Raw genomic sequence first — 20729 nt, 5'->3', positions numbered from 1 at the left:
ATCATTGCAATTATTCAATTAAAAGTTTGGGCATGAAATACTGAATTCAGTACTGAAAACTCCCATTAACCACCCAAAGTTCCAGGAAGAAAAAAATCTTTTCAGTTTCAATATGTAAATTGCTGACACGTTCTGTGTGATTTCAGTTGTGAAGATGTTGTAAAGAAAAAAAAAAGAAAAACATGAAATAAAGACAAAAGAAAATCTGTGTGGATTTTATTTCATCATGGATTTCAACATATAAAGAGGATAGATCTAAAGACTGTCTGAATTTGTATAAATCATTTCAGCTTTAATCTTAATAGTAGTAGGTTATGCTGATGGCGACAGAAACTACTCCTCCACTTCCACCATAGCATACCATGGTAATCATAACTGTAACATTTTGTAGAATAAAATTCACTTGGCATGTGTACAAGAAACAGTCGTTTTAGTGAATCGCAATCAGGACAGTGAACAAGCAAGGCTGCACAACGGTTCACTGATGTCAAACTGTACTCTAATAAGTACCGTACTCATTCAGCTCAAGAAGAAGTCAGAAAACCCCAGATTTGGACTCAAACCCAGCGGGACGGAAAGGTTTCCAGAATCATCATTACTTCCCCCCTGGACTGGGCTGCATGTTGACAACAGTGGGGTTTTTCTCGCGATGTCTTAACTCGCGATGCATCTGACACCAGGAGCACCACAGACAGACACACGAGGTGGCAATGTCCTTGCAGAGAGAACCCTAAAGAGAAGAAATATTCAGTCATGCTCATTGTAACGATATTCCCATTGCAAAGTATGTATATTTGAATGTTTAACGAGGTCCTATATATGCATATCTTAAAACCCAGCATGCCTCAATTTAAATTACAGGAAGTATGTCTTTTGAGTTCCTCATATTAAGACTTGTTAGTGTTAAAGTCACAGAGGACAAATGAGACAAATAATCTCTATGCACTGAAATGTATAATAGTTGATAATGAACTAGTAACTGGGGCAACTGTGGCTCAGTGGGTAGACTGGTCGTCTCTCAGTGGGAACATTGCAGGTTTGATTCCCTATCTCCTCCTGTTCACATGTCGATGTGTCTTTGCGCAAGATGCTGAACCCTAAATTGCTCTCCATGGACGGATTGAGCGTCTCGCATGGCAGCCGCCTCCGCTAGTGTGTGAGTGTGTGTGTGATTGTTAGTGTGAATCGGTGAGGGTACTGCTCAAGCAGTGGGAAATCACTATATACCTGTAAGTGAAATCCATTTATACACTGTAACTTTGGCAAAGTGTTTATAATTGTAAACCACTGCCTCTGGCGTCACGTTGTTCGTGGCAATAAGCTAATGGGGCCTCCATGAGACTTTGTAAAACTGTAAAGTTGAGATTTTGTCAAGTTAAATGCAATTCTGAGTGCTGTTAAATTCCACACTCTCCATTGGGAAAGTTAAAAGTTCTAGTTTTATCACAAAAACACAGTGCCAACTAGTGGCTTGATTACGTCGGCGTGTCTGGCATTTATGTGTACGTATCCTTTCTTTTCGAAGCCCACATATTGATGTAGACCTCACTCAACCTACTTATTAATTGAACTGCTTGTGTTCATAGGCCATTCTGTCCACTGCCTGTCTTCAAAGAATTGACCGAAGCGCAGGCTATTTTCAGGTTAACTCACGTTCTCGATAAATGTAATACCTTTCAGTTTGTGCATGTGGTTTACCTTGATGCCATATTTGTGTCGAATGCCAACCCTCAGAGCCAGAACAGCAGGAGGTGTAAACAGAGGTATTCCAAAGGCGGAGATCACTGCGGGGCTGCAGATGTCACATAATGGGAGGCAGCGGTTCTCGTCAAACTTCCCAGCAACTGAGCAGGCAAGGCAAGGACAGCACCAAAACCCATAGCAGCCTGAATAATGACAAGATTTTTTTCATTGTTATTGTTACTGTTGGTAAACCAAGTATTACATGTGTGCTGATGGCCTTTTTTTGTTTTGTTCCAAAATGAATAAAAGAATTGTACAAAAGCAGCCATTCAGATTATGTCACTGATTCTTACAGGAGCTCACGTCTTCACAACAGCCGAAGAGGCCTGTGTTCCAGTCGGTCAGACGTCTTGACATTGTGGGAACGAAAATATCCACAGACTGAGACTCAACAACCTGTTAACACATAGACATCAAAATGGGGGTTAAAATGTCGGCATCTTTAATTGTCACTCTCTTGTGTAACATTGTTGGGGCAGTGTTCTGCTTTTTAATCAATCATCCCGAAAGTTCAAACAAAAAGCCACGGTGGGCCATTATCCTATAGCCATAGCCTTCATCTAATTAAAATGCTTTAATTGATTGATAGCCATAATTATTTCACACCAATTTACCCCAAAAGCCCAAATAACAACAAGCAAAAACAAAAACTAGTCAACAAACTGCTTCATCTCTGAATTGCAGCTGCTGGGAACTGCAGACTTGATATGATGGAAAAACAATACCATGAAATAGTGTTTATATTAATCACAAAAGATATTTGTTTTGCAATAATCAACAACATATTTCCATGGCAAATGTTTTTGCGGCCCTGTTTCTCAGGTGGAGGTTAGAAAAGTGAGCTTGTGACCAGCACTTTCAGCTTCCCAGTATGTAACCAGCAGTTGGGGAATCTATTTCTGTGTAGTTCTGGTGCTGTAGCAATGTCTTGGATAAATGGTGAGCGCTTAAACAGTAACAGTTCAGTCATGAGCACCCACTCGGGTCAACATCATTCAAACACCAACAAGGGTGGCTGCTTTACGAGGCGCTTTACCAATGGCCTTGTCCACATTCAACACATGAACAAAGCAAATAGGTTCAACTTATGAATTGGAAGATGATCTGATGCTCAGAGGAGTTATTCTCCTGACTGTGCCACAGGTTCACTCCAAGTTGTGTAATACCTACGTTTGTCCTCAGCCAAACGGAATCATTTCACAAAAATGGCTCTGAAATTGTGAAACAACTGTTTTGCGCTATGGATAAACGTAGGTCTCACAATTTGGAATGGAACACAACTTGTGCAAACTGAAACATGTGAATCATATAATTGTAGTCCCGCTATGGAGCAGCCTTGAGACAACAAGAAATACATAAAAAAAAAATCTCTTTATCGAACTGGAATATTCTTCTGTTTTGTTTCTTCAGCTTTAAATTGTACAACGAAAGTTCCATTTATTGAATTCTTCATAAGATTCTGATTACAGATTACAGACTGATCTGCAACTCCTTCAATATTACATGTAATAATGACACTGGAAAAACAAACACGTTTTTTTTTTGTTTTTTTATCAATTATTTAACATTTTGTTTTCTTTCACTGTAACTCTCTTTTTTGTGAGTTCATGGAGGTTTATACCAATCCTGAGCAGTCTCTCCCAGTGCACATGAAGAGCATTTTGTATGAGTCATACAAGCTCTCTGGATGAAATGACTCATGACCCGTGGAGAGCAGCAGGGTGTGTACATATTTCTGTACATATACTTGTGCCACTGATTTTGTAAATGAAGCACCCACAGTTTTATCTATAAATTGTTTGAAGATAATGACAGTAATATCCCGGTTAAACATGATCTACATACTTCTCCCTAACTGTGCTATCAAACCGGCATGTGTGTTAAATGTATTGTTTGTCATTAACCATGAAAATACACAACTACTGCCCGTGCATGGGGCGCTCTGCAGGCCGTGTACCATAAAGTGTGCACATTCAAACACAAACCATGTTCCGTACTTATGTTTTCAGAGTCATAGACCATTTAGAAAAAAAAAATAGATCTCACTGTCGAGGTATTATTTTTATGGTGCTGCATGGATGTCATAGTTTAGGCACCATTGCAGTAATCTCAGTTTCTTTTCCCAAGATTATTTGTAAAAAAGTATTAGATTTTAAGCCTGTGATTGTAATTAAAATGTCAATGAAAATGTTCATTTTTTTTCTGACAAATAAGAATAACTTGCCTGATAAAGCAGGGATCCCTGTTGTCGCCTCGCAAAGCTACAAGGCAAAGATGCCTCGCAGGAGGAGTGGCATCTTATGCATAGTTGAGAAACAGGAATTAAACTATGCTGCAGAACCTGTACTCGTTTGTAAAGAGAGGTTAAAACAACAAAATACAATGTGAAAAGTTGGTTCATTTGTTTACACTGATGCAGGTGTGGTTAACGTGTTAGGCACAAAGTTTTACACAATGTCCACTTTCTGTTCTGGAAGAAAATTCGGTTGATCTGACTGGCTTTCATTGACAGACTTGTGGTTGATGTGATTTTTCTGCTCCCATGAACACACCTGTGTCTTTGCAATGCTCCAGATGGCAAAACATTATTGCTGCAAAAAAGAATAGGTGATTCACACACACACACACACACACACACAAAACAACAACAAAAAAACAAAAAACAAAACAAAACAAAACAAAACCCAGAACCACAGAACAAGTCAGGAAATATTTGAACCAAGCAATATGGTCTCATATTTGAATGTGGGTCTTCCATTGATACCCAAGAGCTGGAGCATGATAGCACGATATGAGTGGTTGTAGTATTTCTTTGGTTCTCTCTAATCTTCAAACCATGAAGACATTCGAACCCTTCAAATCATATCCTCTACACCTACTTGATAGACGAAAGGCAGGCTGCCCTCTGAGTAGGTTGCTTGGCCGTCATAGGCCTCATACACGAATTCTGAACGCACTGGGAGAACCTTTAGAAAGCTTCCAGTCCAAAATCAAACATGGATCTTCTTGAAGTGAGGGTGGTAACCATTTCTCCAATTTTGATATTTTCAAAACCGGCATCGAATCTACAATCATAATTTTTTTAAGAAATATGTGTAAATCCATATTTAAATGGCATTTTAGGGAGAGATCAGCACGTACTTTTCAAGTTACTGCTTTTACAACAACTTCACAGTGTCTCAACAATGACATCCCAACATATAAAAAAAAAAAAGACAGAGAGAAAGAAAATACCCATGTCCCTTTGCAAATACAGTTCTGGCACACGCAAAATCTTAGATATGTAAAAACATTGCCGTGCCCAATGGTCATTGCCAAACACACACGGTTGAGAATGGAGCTGATCATGTTGGGGATACCATGTATTTGACAATTTGATTAAATGTACATTGAACGTTCGCTTTTCTTTGCACATTCATCAAAATCAGTTTTCGCTTTTATAGACTTATTTAATTGTTGTCAATGCAGTTGAAGTCAACCTAAATCCTCAGAATTGCATTCAAATGAATGTTGAAAACTTGTATTTGTTATTTTTACACTGAACATATCCCAACAATGTACTTTCTGAGTTCATTACATTACATAATTGATGGTAAAACCATTAGGAATACCTGTTCTACTGCTAATAAACACAGATACCCAATTAGTCTCTAACATGACAGCAACCTCATGGAGACAAGCTACAAACATTTGACAGCAGACCCGCCTGTAGGCTTGAGGCATGCTGTAGGAGCCATATCTGACCTGCATAATTTGCCTGTTTACTTCCCTTTTCACCTTCACTAAATAACCACAGTGTGTAAATTAGTTCCATTGTATCAAAAGGGAAATACAGATCGCTATCAAAATTTGGTTATGAGCGCAAAGAGGAACATTGTATAGCCCAATGTCCAGGAACATCAAACAAATGAACACTATTTTCAAAGTATCATATGAGAACATGCTTGTTTGTCCTGGTCAACAGCAGGAGCTCCTTCAGCAACAGATTAATAATGTCAAAGTGCAGCAGTACAGAGCGCATCAGGAGAGCCTCCTTGTTTGTTGTGTTGTTCTGAAAACGTAATTCTCTATTCATATACCAGTCACCATTTCTGTAGCCTACATATTTTTTTTTATCTATTCTTACTTCTTAAATATTTATTCTTTTTTACCTATATTTTAACTTTATTCTATATATTGTATGTGTGTTTTTCTATGTGGAGCAATACTACAAAGAATGTCTATTCTATTCTATTCTATTCTATTCTATTCTATTCTATTCTCAAGTTTGTGTTTAATTGGAACATTGCAAAGGTGTTTTTGACATATTAGTTTATTGTAATTCAATCTTTTTTTCAGGCTATTATCATGTTGAGAAAAGTTCTGTTGTTGCTCATGAACAAACAAAGCAAAAGCTGTCACATTTCAACATGACAGATAAATTCAACTCAAATATAAGAAATCCTAGCCAATCATGCTGTTTTAAGCTTTACAAATTAATTGTTTGGTTTGTTTCTAGTTTTTCTACTGGTGTTTAATATCAAGAGTACAACTCTCTTCTCTTAAAAAAGGTGATGTGTCATATTGGGAAGCTTGTCATTTGAATATTCAAATTCAGACACAAAGTGGTATAAAAACAACTTGTTAACATTGAGCCTTTCAGCTTGTTGAATGCAGTTTTTATGTACGACAGGCATCAAAGGGAAGCAAGGAAAAAGAAAGAACAAAACAGATGTAAGCTTAAACTTTTCCTGTTATTTAAATGGTCACTTCTGAACTCAGGCAACATTTGCTGCATTTCCTGTTCGTTAGGAGTTTTTACAAATGCTCATTGGACCAACTTACTGACAATAGCACAGAGCTCTTCTGGATTTCTTGGTTTTCATATTGTTTATTTCCTTCTGAACCAGTATGTTTTGAAAGTATTTTTCACAAATCTTCTATATCCTTTGTAAAGACTGAGGAGCTATCCCAGAACGGTTGTGGGAAACGTATCAAGTTTTATATATAACAGAGACCAACTGTTAAAATAATGTTATTTTAAATGTATTTTCATCTAACAGACCAAAGATGCAGAATCAGCTGTTCCAACTCATTCTGATGGGTAAGTAGATCATGCTGCCAGTGCAACAATCTGAACACTTTGAATAGCTAAACTAGTAGCAGTTTACTCTGGACATAAGTTGGACTGGTTACTCCACTGCACATTTGATTACAAAGATTAACAAAAAAAGAAAGAAAAAGGGCATAATGTAATTGATGGATTTTTATCTGCATTCTTTCCCCATCAGGCCAGTTTTCTTTTCTTGTATGCGAAGTTCATCAGTACATATTTATTGAAAGCAACAAAACTTGGTGTGAAGCCAGAGCCTACTGTAAAGATAACTACACAGAGCTGGCCTCAGTGCCTAATGTGAGATTCATGGAGAAACTACAAAACACACTAAGTGAGACAGGACACGGAGATGAAGCTTGGATTGGGCTGTATAGTGCTCTAAAACAAACCAGGACGTGGAAATGGTCTCAGCCTGTGGTGGAGTCAAATTTTTCCTGGGCACAGAATGAACCAGATGATTGCAATGGTAATGAGAACTGTGCGCGCCTGGACCAGGGCATGACGATTGAAGGCTTGAAGGATGTAGTTTGTCAGAACCAGCACAAATTCATCTGCTACAATGGTGAGAATTTTTGATCATGGATGCCTGCCAAGATTTGTATGTATGTGGGATACACTCAAATATGACATATGTATAGTCTACTTAATGCATTTTTAGGATCAAATGATCTAAAAAGTTGAATGTTGTTTAACTATACCTGAAGATAACACATCTTAATTTGTTCCACTTTAGTCACTGTTATTTGGTGACATAAAGCGTCACGGATATTTATTTTTTTAAACTCGTGATGATGTGTATGCATGTATGGATGTAATTATAATTACTTTACTTATTGAGTAATAGTTTGGGTTACTTTTACTTTGAGAATTTTCTTCCAAGTATGCAATTTTACTTATGTATAGTTTACACCAAATTACATCCTTACAAAATGAGTATCTGTGCCCACTTCATGAAAACACAAGCCTTCATTTTTGTAGCCAATAATTTCACAATTTTAACTGTTAATTTGAGCTATTTCTGTACATTTGTTTTATTTCACTGTATTTGGCTGTCTGAGAAATGTGATTTTGAACATTTTCACCTATGCATCATATTTCTAACTATTGCATTATCCAACTTGGGGTCAAAAGGAGCAGGTATGCCACACTGGTTGACTGAAATGACGATAATAATAATAATAATAATAATAATAATAATAATAATAATAATAATAATAAACCGCTTTTGATGCCATTAATTACAGTTTAAAGTATTTGATTACTTTTTCACTTGTAAATAGATACAATTTATGCAAGGTGAACTTAAATACGCCTCTGAGAACAACAGAACAAATCACATTTACAGCTATAAATGAATCGTCAAACCGTCATGAAATAATTCTTTAGAAGTCACAAAAGTAGAGAACATAGAAAGTGCCTGTGATATTTTGTGTGGATGTGATAGACTAGTGATTATTTCTACGATGAAGTACTTTTTAGACAATGTAATTAGTCTTGTTTTGGGGGTGTAAAAGTTTCCCAACCCTGTGAAACTTCATTGAGATCATGATCACAATTTTGGCTTAAAAAAAAAGAAAAAAAAAAAGATTTTTTTTTTTTGTTGATGACAAGAAATAACCCTTTCATCAATCAATGAATCATCTTTAGTTTCACAGAAGTAATGACCAGCAATAAATTAATTGACTGTTATGGGGGGAAAAAAATCATTGAGTCATCATTAATGTCACATGCTTTAACCGCTTTCAATTTATTTAATTTCTTTATTACAATATTTGCACATTTCACATATATGTGTCTGTTAATTCCACAGAAGAAGAACAAGGCGAGAACGAATTTTATGTCAGTAATGACACGGAAAAATGGTCTGATGCTCAGAACTACTGCAGAAGCCACCACACAGACCTGGCCAGTGGCTCAACACAGTTAAACAAACTCAAGAATAAATCCTTCAAACATTGGATTGGCCTTTTCAGAGACACCTGGAGATGGACGGACAGCAGTAGCTCTTCTTACAGAGACTGGGAAACAGTTTCTCCACACATTCCAGACAAGGCTAGCACAGAGACATGTGCTGTGACTTTGCCAGGACAATCAGGTAAATGGAAAGCCACAACCTGTGATGGGAAGAAACCTTTCATCTGTTACAAAGGTGAGTTTGATTTCAAATGGTCCATTTACATATACACTATATAGGTTTTGACATTGTACATCCCGCTTTACTTCTATTTATTTACCAATCAAAGCCTCAATACCAGAGATGTAAAACACATTTTAGTTCAGAGATCACATAAAGTCCAACTTTGTCTCGATTAGGCCGAACCAGTAAAGTATTGTCATAATAACTTTTCAATATAAACTTTAAAGTTAGTCATTGTAGAGCAGACTGCTGAAAAGTGTTTTTATTTTTACAAAACCAAATAATTACGACAGAAGATTACTACAATCTCAATATAATTCCAATTTTATTGATACACTATGGTGCAAAATACTGTACAATACAATGTTGTAAAAACGTGTGTAATTCAAAAGCTATACAACATTTATACAAGTTCACCCTGTCACAACTTTGAACAATGAGGCTGCTTTCTTGCATGCCGATATCTCAGCTTGGGCCTCAGTGTTGTGTAGGCTACTCTTATGAAATGTGATAAAAGAAAATCCTTTTTTTTTCTTTGACATATTGAATATCTGGATTGGAGCCTCTTGTGGACCGGTTTTGGCCCACAGGCCTTATGTTTCACCCCCCTGCCCTATAAAGTGACTCCTGTGGGTAATATGATATTGTAACAACTGAGGGGTCATGGAATTTCTACGTTTTCTAGTTCCTACTTAACAGTGGGAAGAAATGATGGTCACATGACCAAGACTACATGTACATCATGCATCAATCGCTTTTTTCCAACTACAATTCTTAAGCTACAATTAATTTGTCTATTTCAACTACTTTTAGTGTCTTTTGATATTAAGGTGAGATTTAAGTGGTTGTTCACTTGTACTTCGGAGATAAGGAAAGGAGTTAAACTTGTTTTCTTGTGTTGTTTTAACAGAAGCTGAAGTGAATGATAGTAGCTTGTACGTATTTTGATTACATTTCTAAATCAGTCCAACCAATTAAATTATTCGTTTAGCTCTTTAATTATCTGAGCATACTTCTCAATTTGCAATTATTACTGATCAAAGGGACTTTTTTTTTTTTGTCTTACAGTGGACCAAGTCTATTTTTGTCTTTCAACTAAAAATCTTGTTTTAACAGATAACGTAAAACTGATAAAGGAAGAAAAGGAGTGGGATACTGCCTTTGAATACTGCAGACAGAACCACACTGACCTCGTGTCCATTGTCACCCTGGAGGACCAGAGCTGGATTCAGGAGAAGGCCAAGGAAGCCAACACTGACTTCATATGGCTGGGACTACAGTACAGCTGTCCTCTTGATTTGTGGTTTTGGCTCAACGACATGGTCAGCGATGAGAAATTGTTCGAAGGAAAACGATGTTGTGACACTGTTGTGGCCATGGGTAAAGATGGAAAATACACCTCGTTCAGTAAAAGTGAAAAACGTAAATATAATTTCGTGTGCGCCGAAAAAGTGTGAGCTATAAAAGAAACCTTTTTTGGGCTTTGCCACTGGTTATAGACTTTATATTTATGGTCTGCAGTGTGCCAAACATTGTGAAGATGCTGTAATCATACTCTTCAAATACTATTGAATATAAAACATATGATATAAAGAAAAGCACAACAAGTGGGATAGAAAACTGAGAGCAGGTTACATTGGAAGAAAATGATCTTCAGGGCTAAAAATGGGGGAGTTGGGTAAACTACAACAGACTTTACTGTTATTGTTTAAACTATATTATTGTTATTGCTTGAACTCTAATTGCGTTTGACTATTTGTATATACAGCTGGTTTTGCTCTAAATCTCTCCGGATGAGTTGCCTGTCATGAATTACTTTTAGCAGCAGATGTCACTGGTAATGAACCTTTGAGCAATACAGTAGTCTGGAACCTGAAGCAACACCAGTGTAATTGTAGACCTACCAAGAAACAATTGTCGAAACATTTGTCTGAGTGAATAGCGTTTTGGGTTTACTGCTTTCCCTGTTAACTTGCAACCAACTTCCTTCAGCGTCCCTTGTTGTTGCTTGTAACAGCAGATGTTGACAACCCAACAGAAAGACTCTTTTTTTTTTTTTTTTTTCCCTTCAAATTTCTGGTTGTAGTGCCACTGACAGTGGTCTCAGGTTGTTTCAGCTCCAGTGCAGTGGTGAATCTGTGACCCTAGATTAGGACAGCAATTTGAGAATGTTGTACTTGAGAAGAGTTTTTCATGTCGCGGTGTTTCGCTGAAGTACAATTTATGACCAATTTATGTTTTTGATTTATGTTTATTTTTGCTATATTGATGTAAATCTGAAAGTGTGCACCTAACTTTTAGCTACAGCACGGCTATTAAATTATGTGTTGTGAGCTTTGTTTATTGTTTGGCTACTCTGTTGTGTGTTGACTGTTATTTGTTTTTAGGATTATATACCAAAGGACATATTTAGCCTCCCCCCTAAAATTTGATTACTTCATTATTGATCCTGCTATAAAAAAATCATTTAAGAAAGATCTTGATATAAAATCTAGCTTTAATGAATGCCCTGAAATTAATTTTCCTTTATTTTGGTATTGCTGCCTGCAAAACTGCTTTGGTGTGATTTCATTCATATTAATATTAAAAATCATTTAGCCTTTTTTTTTTTTTTTTTTAGAGGTGTTTTTTTTGTGTTGTTTTGACTATTTGATAACTGTGTGCTAAAAAGCAATTCTACTTACCTGTTAAATGTTTCATTACTTGTGTCAAAGTATTGCATTCATTGATGCAGATACTCCTAAATCTGAAGAAAGTAGAACTCTGTACCTTGTCTATAGGCATGCCGGCATGCTTTGTTTTAATCTCAGCTGTTTAGCGGCTGCTTCTTCATAAATCTTTTTTTTTCCATTAACTGCTTGCATTGAGATTTGAAATATAACAAATGAACTAATAAGGAAAAAAAATAAAAATAAAACAACAACCACCTCTTTGTTTCTTGTTATTTTGTCGGGGCATAAACCTGAAGTGTGATTCATTTTGGACATGTGCGTCTCAGGAAGTCGGTGATCTTGCCTGACTGATGAGTCAAGGTAATAACCTGTCAAATTATCAAGCTGTCGTCATATTGAAAAGATCTTTCAGATCCTCAGCTGTGGCATACAAGAAACATAGAAAAGAGGTCCTAGTGCTGAGGTAGGTCAACTTTCATAACTTAACACAGTCCTCCATGATTTGTGACAATAAGTAAATGTACACTAATCTGAACTAAAGCAAAGTTGAAATGTAGATAAGGATGCTGAAATAGCAGCCAAGGAATGAGTTATCCAGTTAACTGCAATCCTGACCACATTGAACAAATGTGTAACTACATTATATCAGTGCAGCCTCTTTTCTTTTTAGTTTTTACTGTAATGCGGTTGATATGATGAACACATCACTGGTGCAAGGATGAGCCTGTCTGCAACAGCAACAGCAACAACAGCAACAGCAGCAGCAACAACAACAACAGCAGCAGCAGCAGCAGCAGCAGCAGCAGCAACAACAACAACAACAACAAGAATAAGAATAATGTGTGTTTTAACCATATTGATGTTCTGTATGTCTGAATACAGCTACAATTCAATAGACAAGCAGCCCTACCTCAATACTTTTAAGTTCTAACACAGAACTTGAAGCAGGTGAGTTCTGTAATTGTATTTCACAGCTGCAGTCAAATCGAGAAACTTGTTTGATGTAATCCTTTCAAATATTCACAAATAATCTTATCACAATATTCATATATTTCACACATGCAACTCATCTTGGCCTATACATTGATCAATCTTTTGAAGTATCTATTATTGCAATCTGTCTTTTAAACTTTTATCACTGTGGTAAAAATAGTCAAATAAAATTTGTTAACTATTATATATATCATTTATATATTACAGGTTATGTAAGTTTAGAGGGCATATTTAAGTTAGAATAGCTTATACTGCTTGTGATGCAGCAGTAAAAGCTGAGGGCTAAAGCATTAAGAAATTCCTGAAAGGTATTTTTTTCTTGTAATATCCTAACTCATACTTCTTTGCAATAAAAAAAGCACAACTTTGAGTTTATAGGTTATTCTATTGTCTTGGTCCATGGTTTCAATGTGCACTCATTTCAACACGCGTGATAGCAATAACTCGGTCATTATCAGGGTTTTCTGCAAAGCTTCATCATGATACATTCAGTAAGTTCAGCTGTTTTGGAGCCGAGGAACAGTGAAAACATACAGGACAACGTGGCCTTCCAGGACCAGGAGAGCCCATCTGCCTTTTCTGTGTTGTTTCAAACATCAAATGATCAGCTTCTTCCAATAAGGTTTTATTCTCAAATTTAAGTCATTTCAAAAACTCACTGGACTGTACATTAAAAAGATATTCAGATCAGCATCAGTCAAATGATTCAAATTAATCATTTATTGAAGAACATATTCCACTGTATGTGCAAGAAGTCACAATGTGTTCAATTCAACTGATCATTTGATCAGGTCATTAAAACCTTTTTCAACCAAAGTCGTATAGGGTTTATACTCCCATCTGCTGGTCATCAGTGGGAAAGCATTATTAAAAGTAGAGGTAGTAAGTCACGTTTGTGTATTACTCAGAAGGAAGTTTACTATCACTGGAAAGTCATTTCACTGCATATTAAGCACCAGAGAAGAGCCAAAGACAATCCCTCACCATGACTATTCTAATATGTAGATGTTCACAAAACTCCAGTAGCACAGCATCAGTCTTTACATGTCTTCCTTTGAGTACTGAGAGACAAATATAACACAGTTCTTACAGGACAGACAGTGCTTATTGACAGCTTTTGATTCAAGTTTGTGACCTGGTGTCAAGACATTCAATGATGAATGTTTGCCTGGTTTGCCTCTTACACTTAAAGTCATTCTTCATATGTATGAGTAAGATCTCGCCAGTTTCTTCTTCTTAGCCAATTGTTTAGGTACCACGGTTTCCAGAAGCCTCCTGACCAACTCCAGCCGTCCCGCCCTGATCAGAGCCTTCGATAACTCGGTGACCTCTTCCATGTGTGTCCTGTAAAGCCACCTCAATTCGGTTTCCACTATGTCCTGAGGGTACTTCTCCTCGGCTTTATGCACCCACAGCTCCAGTTGATTAATGGCAGGGCTGGGATCGTGGCCCGCCTGCATGAACAGAGCCAGAAGGGCCTGCAGGAGGCAGCGCAGGGCTGTGGCGTCTCTACTCCTCGGCCTCTCCAGATCCACAGCCAACTTGAAACAGTCTGCAGCATTCTGCTCCTCGCCCTTCAGGAGGAGGCAGCGTCCTCTGAGCACATGGAGGTCTGGCAAGCTGTCACTTAGCTCAAACTGCAGGGCATGAGACAGACTCACCAAAGCACTATTTACTGCACTCTCATCCACTAAAAGTGTCTCCTGGAGTGCATCTACTCCCATGTAGTAGTACACCTATGAGAAAGAAATATGAATCTGAAAACCTTGTTGCTCTATAAAAACAAACATCAACCCTTATTCGCCTGCATCATTGTACACATTTACCTGTGCCATCTCTAAATGAGTCCTCAGACATGGATGTACAGCCAGCACCTTGTCCAAGTCTTTTCTTGCATCAGTTAAGTGTTGTCGGTCTGGGATTCCACCTTTGCCTTGCTTTGCTTTCTCCAGGTCTCTGACATACAGGATTATGTTGATCTGAAGATAAAATATTCATAAACACAATTTCATTGACATTCCAGGTAATAGAGTTAAGCTCTTTGCAGTATGACATCATTGACAGTGATTTATCAGCTAATGCAGCAAAAGGGAAAATGCATTAATGACAATGAGTTAACTCTTTGCATCTGCCATCTCTTCCTTATCAGGGTAGACCAAATACTGCTAGTCTGCCGTTCATTTCATGAGTCTCAGCTGCATTACCTTAGCGTGGGTACAGTAAGCCTGCCAGTTGAGCTCCGGATCTGGCAGCACGTTTAACGCCATGTTGCAGATCCCCGTGGCCATCTCATGTTTGCCCAGCAGAAAGAAGATTTTAGCCAGAAGGTTCAGAGTGAAGGCATCCCCAGTTGCCATTTTTATAGCCTTAAGGTGAAAACAAATATGTTATAACAACATTTAAAATGCATTCATTAATGGTCTGTGCAGTGGTACTAACATGTAAATGTTGTAAATGTTAAAGGTCCATTGAAGAGCAACTGATGTGTTGTTGGCAAGCGAAGCATCGCGGCTATATATTTCGCAAAGTTTAGCTGGGGGTATAATGAATGACAAATAGTCAAATCAGTGTAATTGAGTAGTGTTTTTTTCGGTACTTGTACTTTAGGGTTAATCATTATGTTGCTTTATTAGAATACTGTTTAACCCATTTAGTCTGTGTTGCTGTTCTGAAACTCATAAGTCATTATTCAGTAAACCCACAACTTGAATTTATATGCAAACTTCTGATCTGCAGGATTAAAGCCTTACTGGTGTTGTTTGAGAAATGTGCCATAGATATTTTCATGTATCCATCGATATTGCTTTTTTTATTGCTTTTTTTAACTTAGTGTAAGATAAATTACAGTGAAATCTTGGTATTAAGAATGCAATCAAATGAGGTTAAAAGTAATATTGAGTGGTTTTGGAGATCAGTAGCTTTTATTTTTGTGTGCTTAATTATTTTTCAACAACAGTACTTTATCCAGTTTATTTTCAGCTGCAATTTCAGAGCTATAACAGTTGTTTTATTTAAGAAAATGCTAGAATACTCTTCACATCTGAAAACAAAATACATAAAAAGTCTTTAAACTGCAGTAAAGAGGTTTACAACTTCGAACAGACAATCATTAGATAAATCAGGAAAAACAGAAGTGGCGCCTATGAAAGTTGTTTCTGACAATTTGTCTCTATTCTATGATGGCGAAACAGTGGAATGGTTCTACTTTGCGACTGTGGGAGAATCTCTTGCTGAAAAACCATTCGAAGTGTAAATGGAGATCTCACAAATAGAAATAACTGAGATGACTGTATTTGCATTTTGCAGTGGTTTAGTTCTGACTGATTATAGAGATTAATTTGCTGATACTAATTGAGAGACACAAGTTTGTCAGAGAACTTACTGTTCCATAGCAGGACAGAGGGTCAGAAGCTGAGTATCCACAGTCGTGTATGGACATGGGCACTGAGGAAAACTCGTCTTTTCTCTCCAACATGAGACCAATATAACACCAGGCTAAAGCTAAGAGGAGAAAGCAAAATGGGCTTTCACTTCAGGATGTGTTTTTATATACTTTTCTACCATTTGTTTTGTTAACAGTTGTAGTAACTCAGATCACCTTAATTACATTACTTGAGTATAAGAATCGACCACCATTATACAGTCGACAGTACCACAGTAGCGGGCCACTCAAACTACTGAACTAACAGCATAAACTGATAAATATTGAAGAGTGGACTTTCAATATAATAGTCTAATGGTAAAATAACTTCTGTTTTGGACCAATTGGCCTCTATTTCTAAACCTTTAGGTGTTTTTCACTTAAAAAAAAACAACAACATCATTTTGAATTTTAATACAGGACTCACACTACAGAATTACAAGCATGTTGGCGCTCATATTGAATAGCTCTATGTAGATGGAAAAAGTGATCTGTCTTACTTCACTGTCTATTCCGAGAAATAACAGGCATATTTACACACAACAGAACATCACAAGCAGTGTTTACCTTTGTGTTGTGTTTTATCTGACTCCAGGGTTTCCTTGAGAAGTTTGAGTCCCTTGTTGTAGTGAGAAAGTCTTGAGTATTCAGAATCATCTTCAGTCCTTATTATTTCATCAAGCCTATTGGGATGAATAATTCAAATAGCTCAGCTCTTTGCAATGATATGAATGAAAATCCTCCGAGGTTAGTCCCATACCTTATATAGATAGTTGCCATTTTAAAGTACCAGCTTCGTTTTTCTTCCATTGGTATCTGGAAAAACAACAGCAATAGTTACTATAACAGTATAAGTACATTGGGAACTCACATCTGTCCCATTTTTACTATATTGATTTTGGCTTGAGCTTCTCACTGTGAATATTTTCTTTGGGGTTTGCTGGCATATTGGCCAATTTGGTGTGGTGTGGCACCAAGCACTATTTCTTGCACTTTAAACTGCTTAACATCTTTGTAATTGTTTTCTGATTAACTGTATTTGTGATTATGTTTTTTTTCCTGTGCCAATGTTTTCACTCAGTTATGGTGTTTTTAATCTGTGCTGGTATTTTTACCTTGTCATGTGAAGAGAATTGCCCATGACGAATTTCTTAGAGGGGGAAATTAAGATTTCTCCACAGTGGATTCCAAGATGACAAATAATTTTATGTCGTGCATGATTAAAATCTAATCTAATTAAATGCTGGACATTTGCTCAACAACTAACCAGTCATTGCTTCAGCGCTCCGGACCATGTTGTGCATCTTTAATCCTCAGTAATTAAACATTGGCTTTAGTTTCTCCATCTTACCAGATGACCTCCATAATCCAAGGCTCTGTTATAAAGTGTGAGTGCAGCCTGTAGTCTCTCTCTTCGGTCGTCCTCACTGTCCAGCTCCACATCATATGGATAAACGTAGGCCTGCTCAGCGAGACACCTTGCTGCCAGTAGCCTGGTCTCATCCTGAGAGGCCTCTCCAGCATCCACACCCATTAGGTCAGAAACTTTGTCAACACACTCCCCTGCGTCAATCTCTCTGCCCAGCTTGTCATACACATAGCCCAGGTTGGCCCACGCATTGAGGTTTCCAGGGTCCTCTTTACAAATGCCCCTGAAAGACCAGAGCATGCAGACATTGAGACATTAAAAGTACAGCAAAAGTAGATCCGTCATTCACAATGCCACCAGCTGCAGGATATTATTGGGGATTTAAAAACAGGGGTTTTTAAGCTTAGTTTATTGTTCAATGTTCAGAAGCTACAACATGGCAAGATTTGTAAATATACAGTATATGCAGTAGAACTTGCTTGAAAAAGGCTCTGAATATTCTACCTTAGAATAGAAAAAGAAAAAAAGAAAAGGTGAGAGTGCATTATCACCTGAATATTTCCTCCGCCTTGTCCAACTGCTCGAGGTGAAAAGCCAGCAGGCCAAGAAGATTTCGGACAGCGTATTGTAGATATCCGACCTCAGCTTCGAGCTCAGTTTGCAGGCTCTCCTGTTTTAGACAGGTGTTTCTATGTCGCAGCTTCACAGGTCCAACAGGATCACAGTTAAGATTGAGCTGCAAATGAAAGTGGCCAGGAATGTAATCCATGTCCTCAATGAGCTCCTCAATGTCCTCTAGAGTGTGTGACTCCATGGAGAACTTCTCACAGCGATCACGAAACCTCTACAAAGTACAATGAAATTCCCCTAAACTGAGCATTCGGCACAAGAAAACGCCTCTTCCTAGTCTGTCTACAGTTGCATAAGTCCCTGATGTCTTCAAAGACAGGTTGAGCAGGTTAGGCTTGGGAGTGACTGAGGAGTGTAGCAGAATGGCAATGGAAGACAGTGTATACATTTTGATGCATTGGCCTGGACAGATGTTGCTACTTATGGATGACTTTGGACCGAACTTAAAATCATAAGATTTTTATAGCAATGATTGAAGATGTGCTCTGTTGTTTGCATGGCTCTGTTTTCAATTATTTGGCCTTAAGGGCTAATTTACATTCCTTGAACTCCATTCTGATGGGACGGTTATATTTATGTGTTGCGTTCTGTAAATATGTTTTTGAAGTCTCGTTTTAAAGAAAGTTTTTACTGTTTTATCTTCCCCTACCTCTGCCATGGCTGTGACCTGCACAAGAATGTCACCCATCAGGCTCAGAGTGAAACATTGGTAAGCACTGAGTGATGCAAAACCTTTTGCATTCATGCCACCAGCAAACTTAGTAACCTATAATCAATTTCTATGAAATATCTTAATTTAATCAACAATATCACCGTTTAAAATTTGACACGTCACTAACTTGAAGAGAAATGCAATACCTTCACAGGTCTCAGCAGAAGCAAACCTACACTGATCTTCCTTTTCAACTTGCATGCCTTCATACTGTCAAGAGAAAATTGGATGACAACACGTGAGCACATTTTTTTCTTTTTGAATTCTTCCGCACACACACACACACACCAAAACTCATCCAAAGGGTAAACTTGTATTGTCACAAACCAAGGTGACACCAGCGGTAAATGCTGCCTTTAATTCATCGGTCCTAAGAAGCTCGTGCATCAACAAGTACAAATCATTCTGACAGATGTTCACCTGTCCAAAATAGCATTTTATCAGGAATAATCTAAACCCACAAGGATACATTTGTTTAAATATAAAGTGCTAGTTGTAACAAGTATAAAGTACTGCAGATTAATCAATTTATAATATCTTCATATGTATGGAGTTTTCTGGTTGTTTTCTGGGGCAATTTACAGGACCTTACATTAGTTGGTGATGTCCTAAAGCAGATCATGGGCTTGGGGACTTTTTGTTGCCAGTTTTGACTGTGCATTCATTTTTATCAGTACTTTGACTTCCTCCCACCATTGATATTGGAGCCTAATTACACTCACAGTGTGGATGTAGTGTGGCCCCCATGACAATAACTCACATGAAGGCAGTGTAGAGGACGATGGGTGGTGTCATAATTTATTTCTCCTCAAAAGGTTCAATCTCTGAAAGAAAACATTGTTCCCTTTGTTGAATAAAGATATTGATATACAGGACGATGGCAGTAGTTTTCCTGACATATTTTACAGTTTGGTCCAACTGGAAACTCAGTCACCCAAAGGGAACTCATGCATACATAAATAAAACATGCAAATGCACACACAAACACATCCATCAGGTTTGCATAGTGATGCTGACTCTGCACCTCAAACCATTCGAATGTGTTGTATAATGAGGATGTGGTATTTTTAATCTGCCTCAGTGTGCAGCTCTTGTCTATTTGTACCATGTGGGTGTGTAGAAATCTGAAAATCTGCACTCAACGACCGTTGCCATGGTGGTCTTCATGGATACAAGGCTTATTGCATGGCAGCATAATGATTACAGATGCTCTTAAAGCCAAAGGCTGATATATAATCACACTTACAAATGATCCCATTTCTAAAATCCTTTTTTTTTTTTTATTCCAGCAGCTAAGAGCAAAAACAAAGGTATTATAGGAGTGAGGTTGATGCCTAATAATCCTTTCAGAGTTCCCTCCCATTTAAAGCGGGATTACAATGTATGTCCCTCAGAGGGATACATGTTCCTTTTCTGTCAAGCTAAACCCTTGTTTACCTACTTTGTTGTTTTGGTGTTTGTCGTGGTTTCTGTTTTAACACACATTGTTAGTCACCCAAAACAATAAACATCAAACACCATCTACATATTTGCTGTGATGTTTTGTTATCTAAGAAAACAAATTCTTAATTATGGATAAACAATAAGTGGGGAGTTGATAATCTATAGAATGTCAATAATGAAAATAAAACTATAGTGGTTCGATTACTGCATCTTGTTTTCACATTTTTCTTATTCCGTAATCTGTATAACCCTTGATTCATAACATTCAACCCTTGAAACAAAATCATAAATTTAGACAATACATTTTTATTCAATCATTTTTCTTTCTACTGTTCAAACCTCATTTCCCAGGGACCAGTTAAAATGCTGATCGTCCACACGGCGCTGCATTGTAGGAGCCTGAAAAAAGTGTTGTTTGGAGAATGGTTTCCAGAGTAGAGAAATTACAAAACGCCACCCTGGTGTTGACGTGTGGATGGGAAAGACGCACATTTCCTGAAAACAATGATATTAT

General features: G+C 37.5%; 3 protein-coding genes across 3 annotated transcripts; 1 reads left to right on the top strand and 2 right to left on the bottom strand.

Annotated features, from left to right (window-relative positions):
* Nucleotides 1–203: 203 nt before the first annotated feature.
* LOC308116193 (cornifelin-like) lies at nt 204–4043 on the bottom strand. The gene is made up of 4 exons (XM_080474226.1): nt 3968–4043; nt 2037–2139; nt 1699–1886; nt 204–730 (listed from the first exon to the last, which is right to left on the bottom strand). The coding sequence occupies exons 2-4, from the start codon at nt 2098–2100 to the stop codon at nt 596–598; spliced, it is 387 nt and encodes a 128-aa protein (XP_080330352.1). The 5' UTR covers nt 2101–2139; nt 3968–4043; the 3' UTR covers nt 204–595.
* Nucleotides 4044–6388: 2345 nt separating this feature from the next.
* Nucleotides 6389–11873, top strand: LOC308115609 (macrophage mannose receptor 1-like). Its single transcript, XM_080473199.1, has 5 exons — nt 6389–6456; nt 6786–6826; nt 7014–7400; nt 8649–8987; nt 10092–11873. Exons 2-5 carry the CDS (start codon nt 6793–6795, stop codon nt 10430–10432), a joined length of 1101 nt encoding a protein of 366 aa, XP_080329325.1. The 5' UTR covers nt 6389–6456; nt 6786–6792; the 3' UTR covers nt 10433–11873.
* Nucleotides 11874–13008: 1135 nt separating this feature from the next.
* ttc22 (tetratricopeptide repeat domain 22) lies at nt 13009–18360 on the bottom strand. The gene is made up of 8 exons (XM_080472672.1): nt 17982–18360; nt 17413–17713; nt 16822–16877; nt 16629–16744; nt 16023–16141; nt 14845–15006; nt 14467–14619; nt 13009–14376 (listed from the first exon to the last, which is right to left on the bottom strand). The coding sequence occupies exons 1-8, from the start codon at nt 18242–18244 to the stop codon at nt 13840–13842; spliced, it is 1707 nt and encodes a 568-aa protein (XP_080328798.1). The 5' UTR covers nt 18245–18360; the 3' UTR covers nt 13009–13839.
* Between the last annotated feature and the right edge of the window lie 2369 nt (nt 18361–20729).

Source organism: Lipophrys pholis (genome assembly GCF_963383615.2).
Source record: "Lipophrys pholis genome assembly, chromosome: 10".
NCBI classification, from domain to species: Eukaryota; Metazoa; Chordata; class Actinopteri; order Blenniiformes; family Blenniidae; genus Lipophrys; species Lipophrys pholis.
This window is presented reverse-complemented; position numbering and strand designations above follow the sequence as displayed.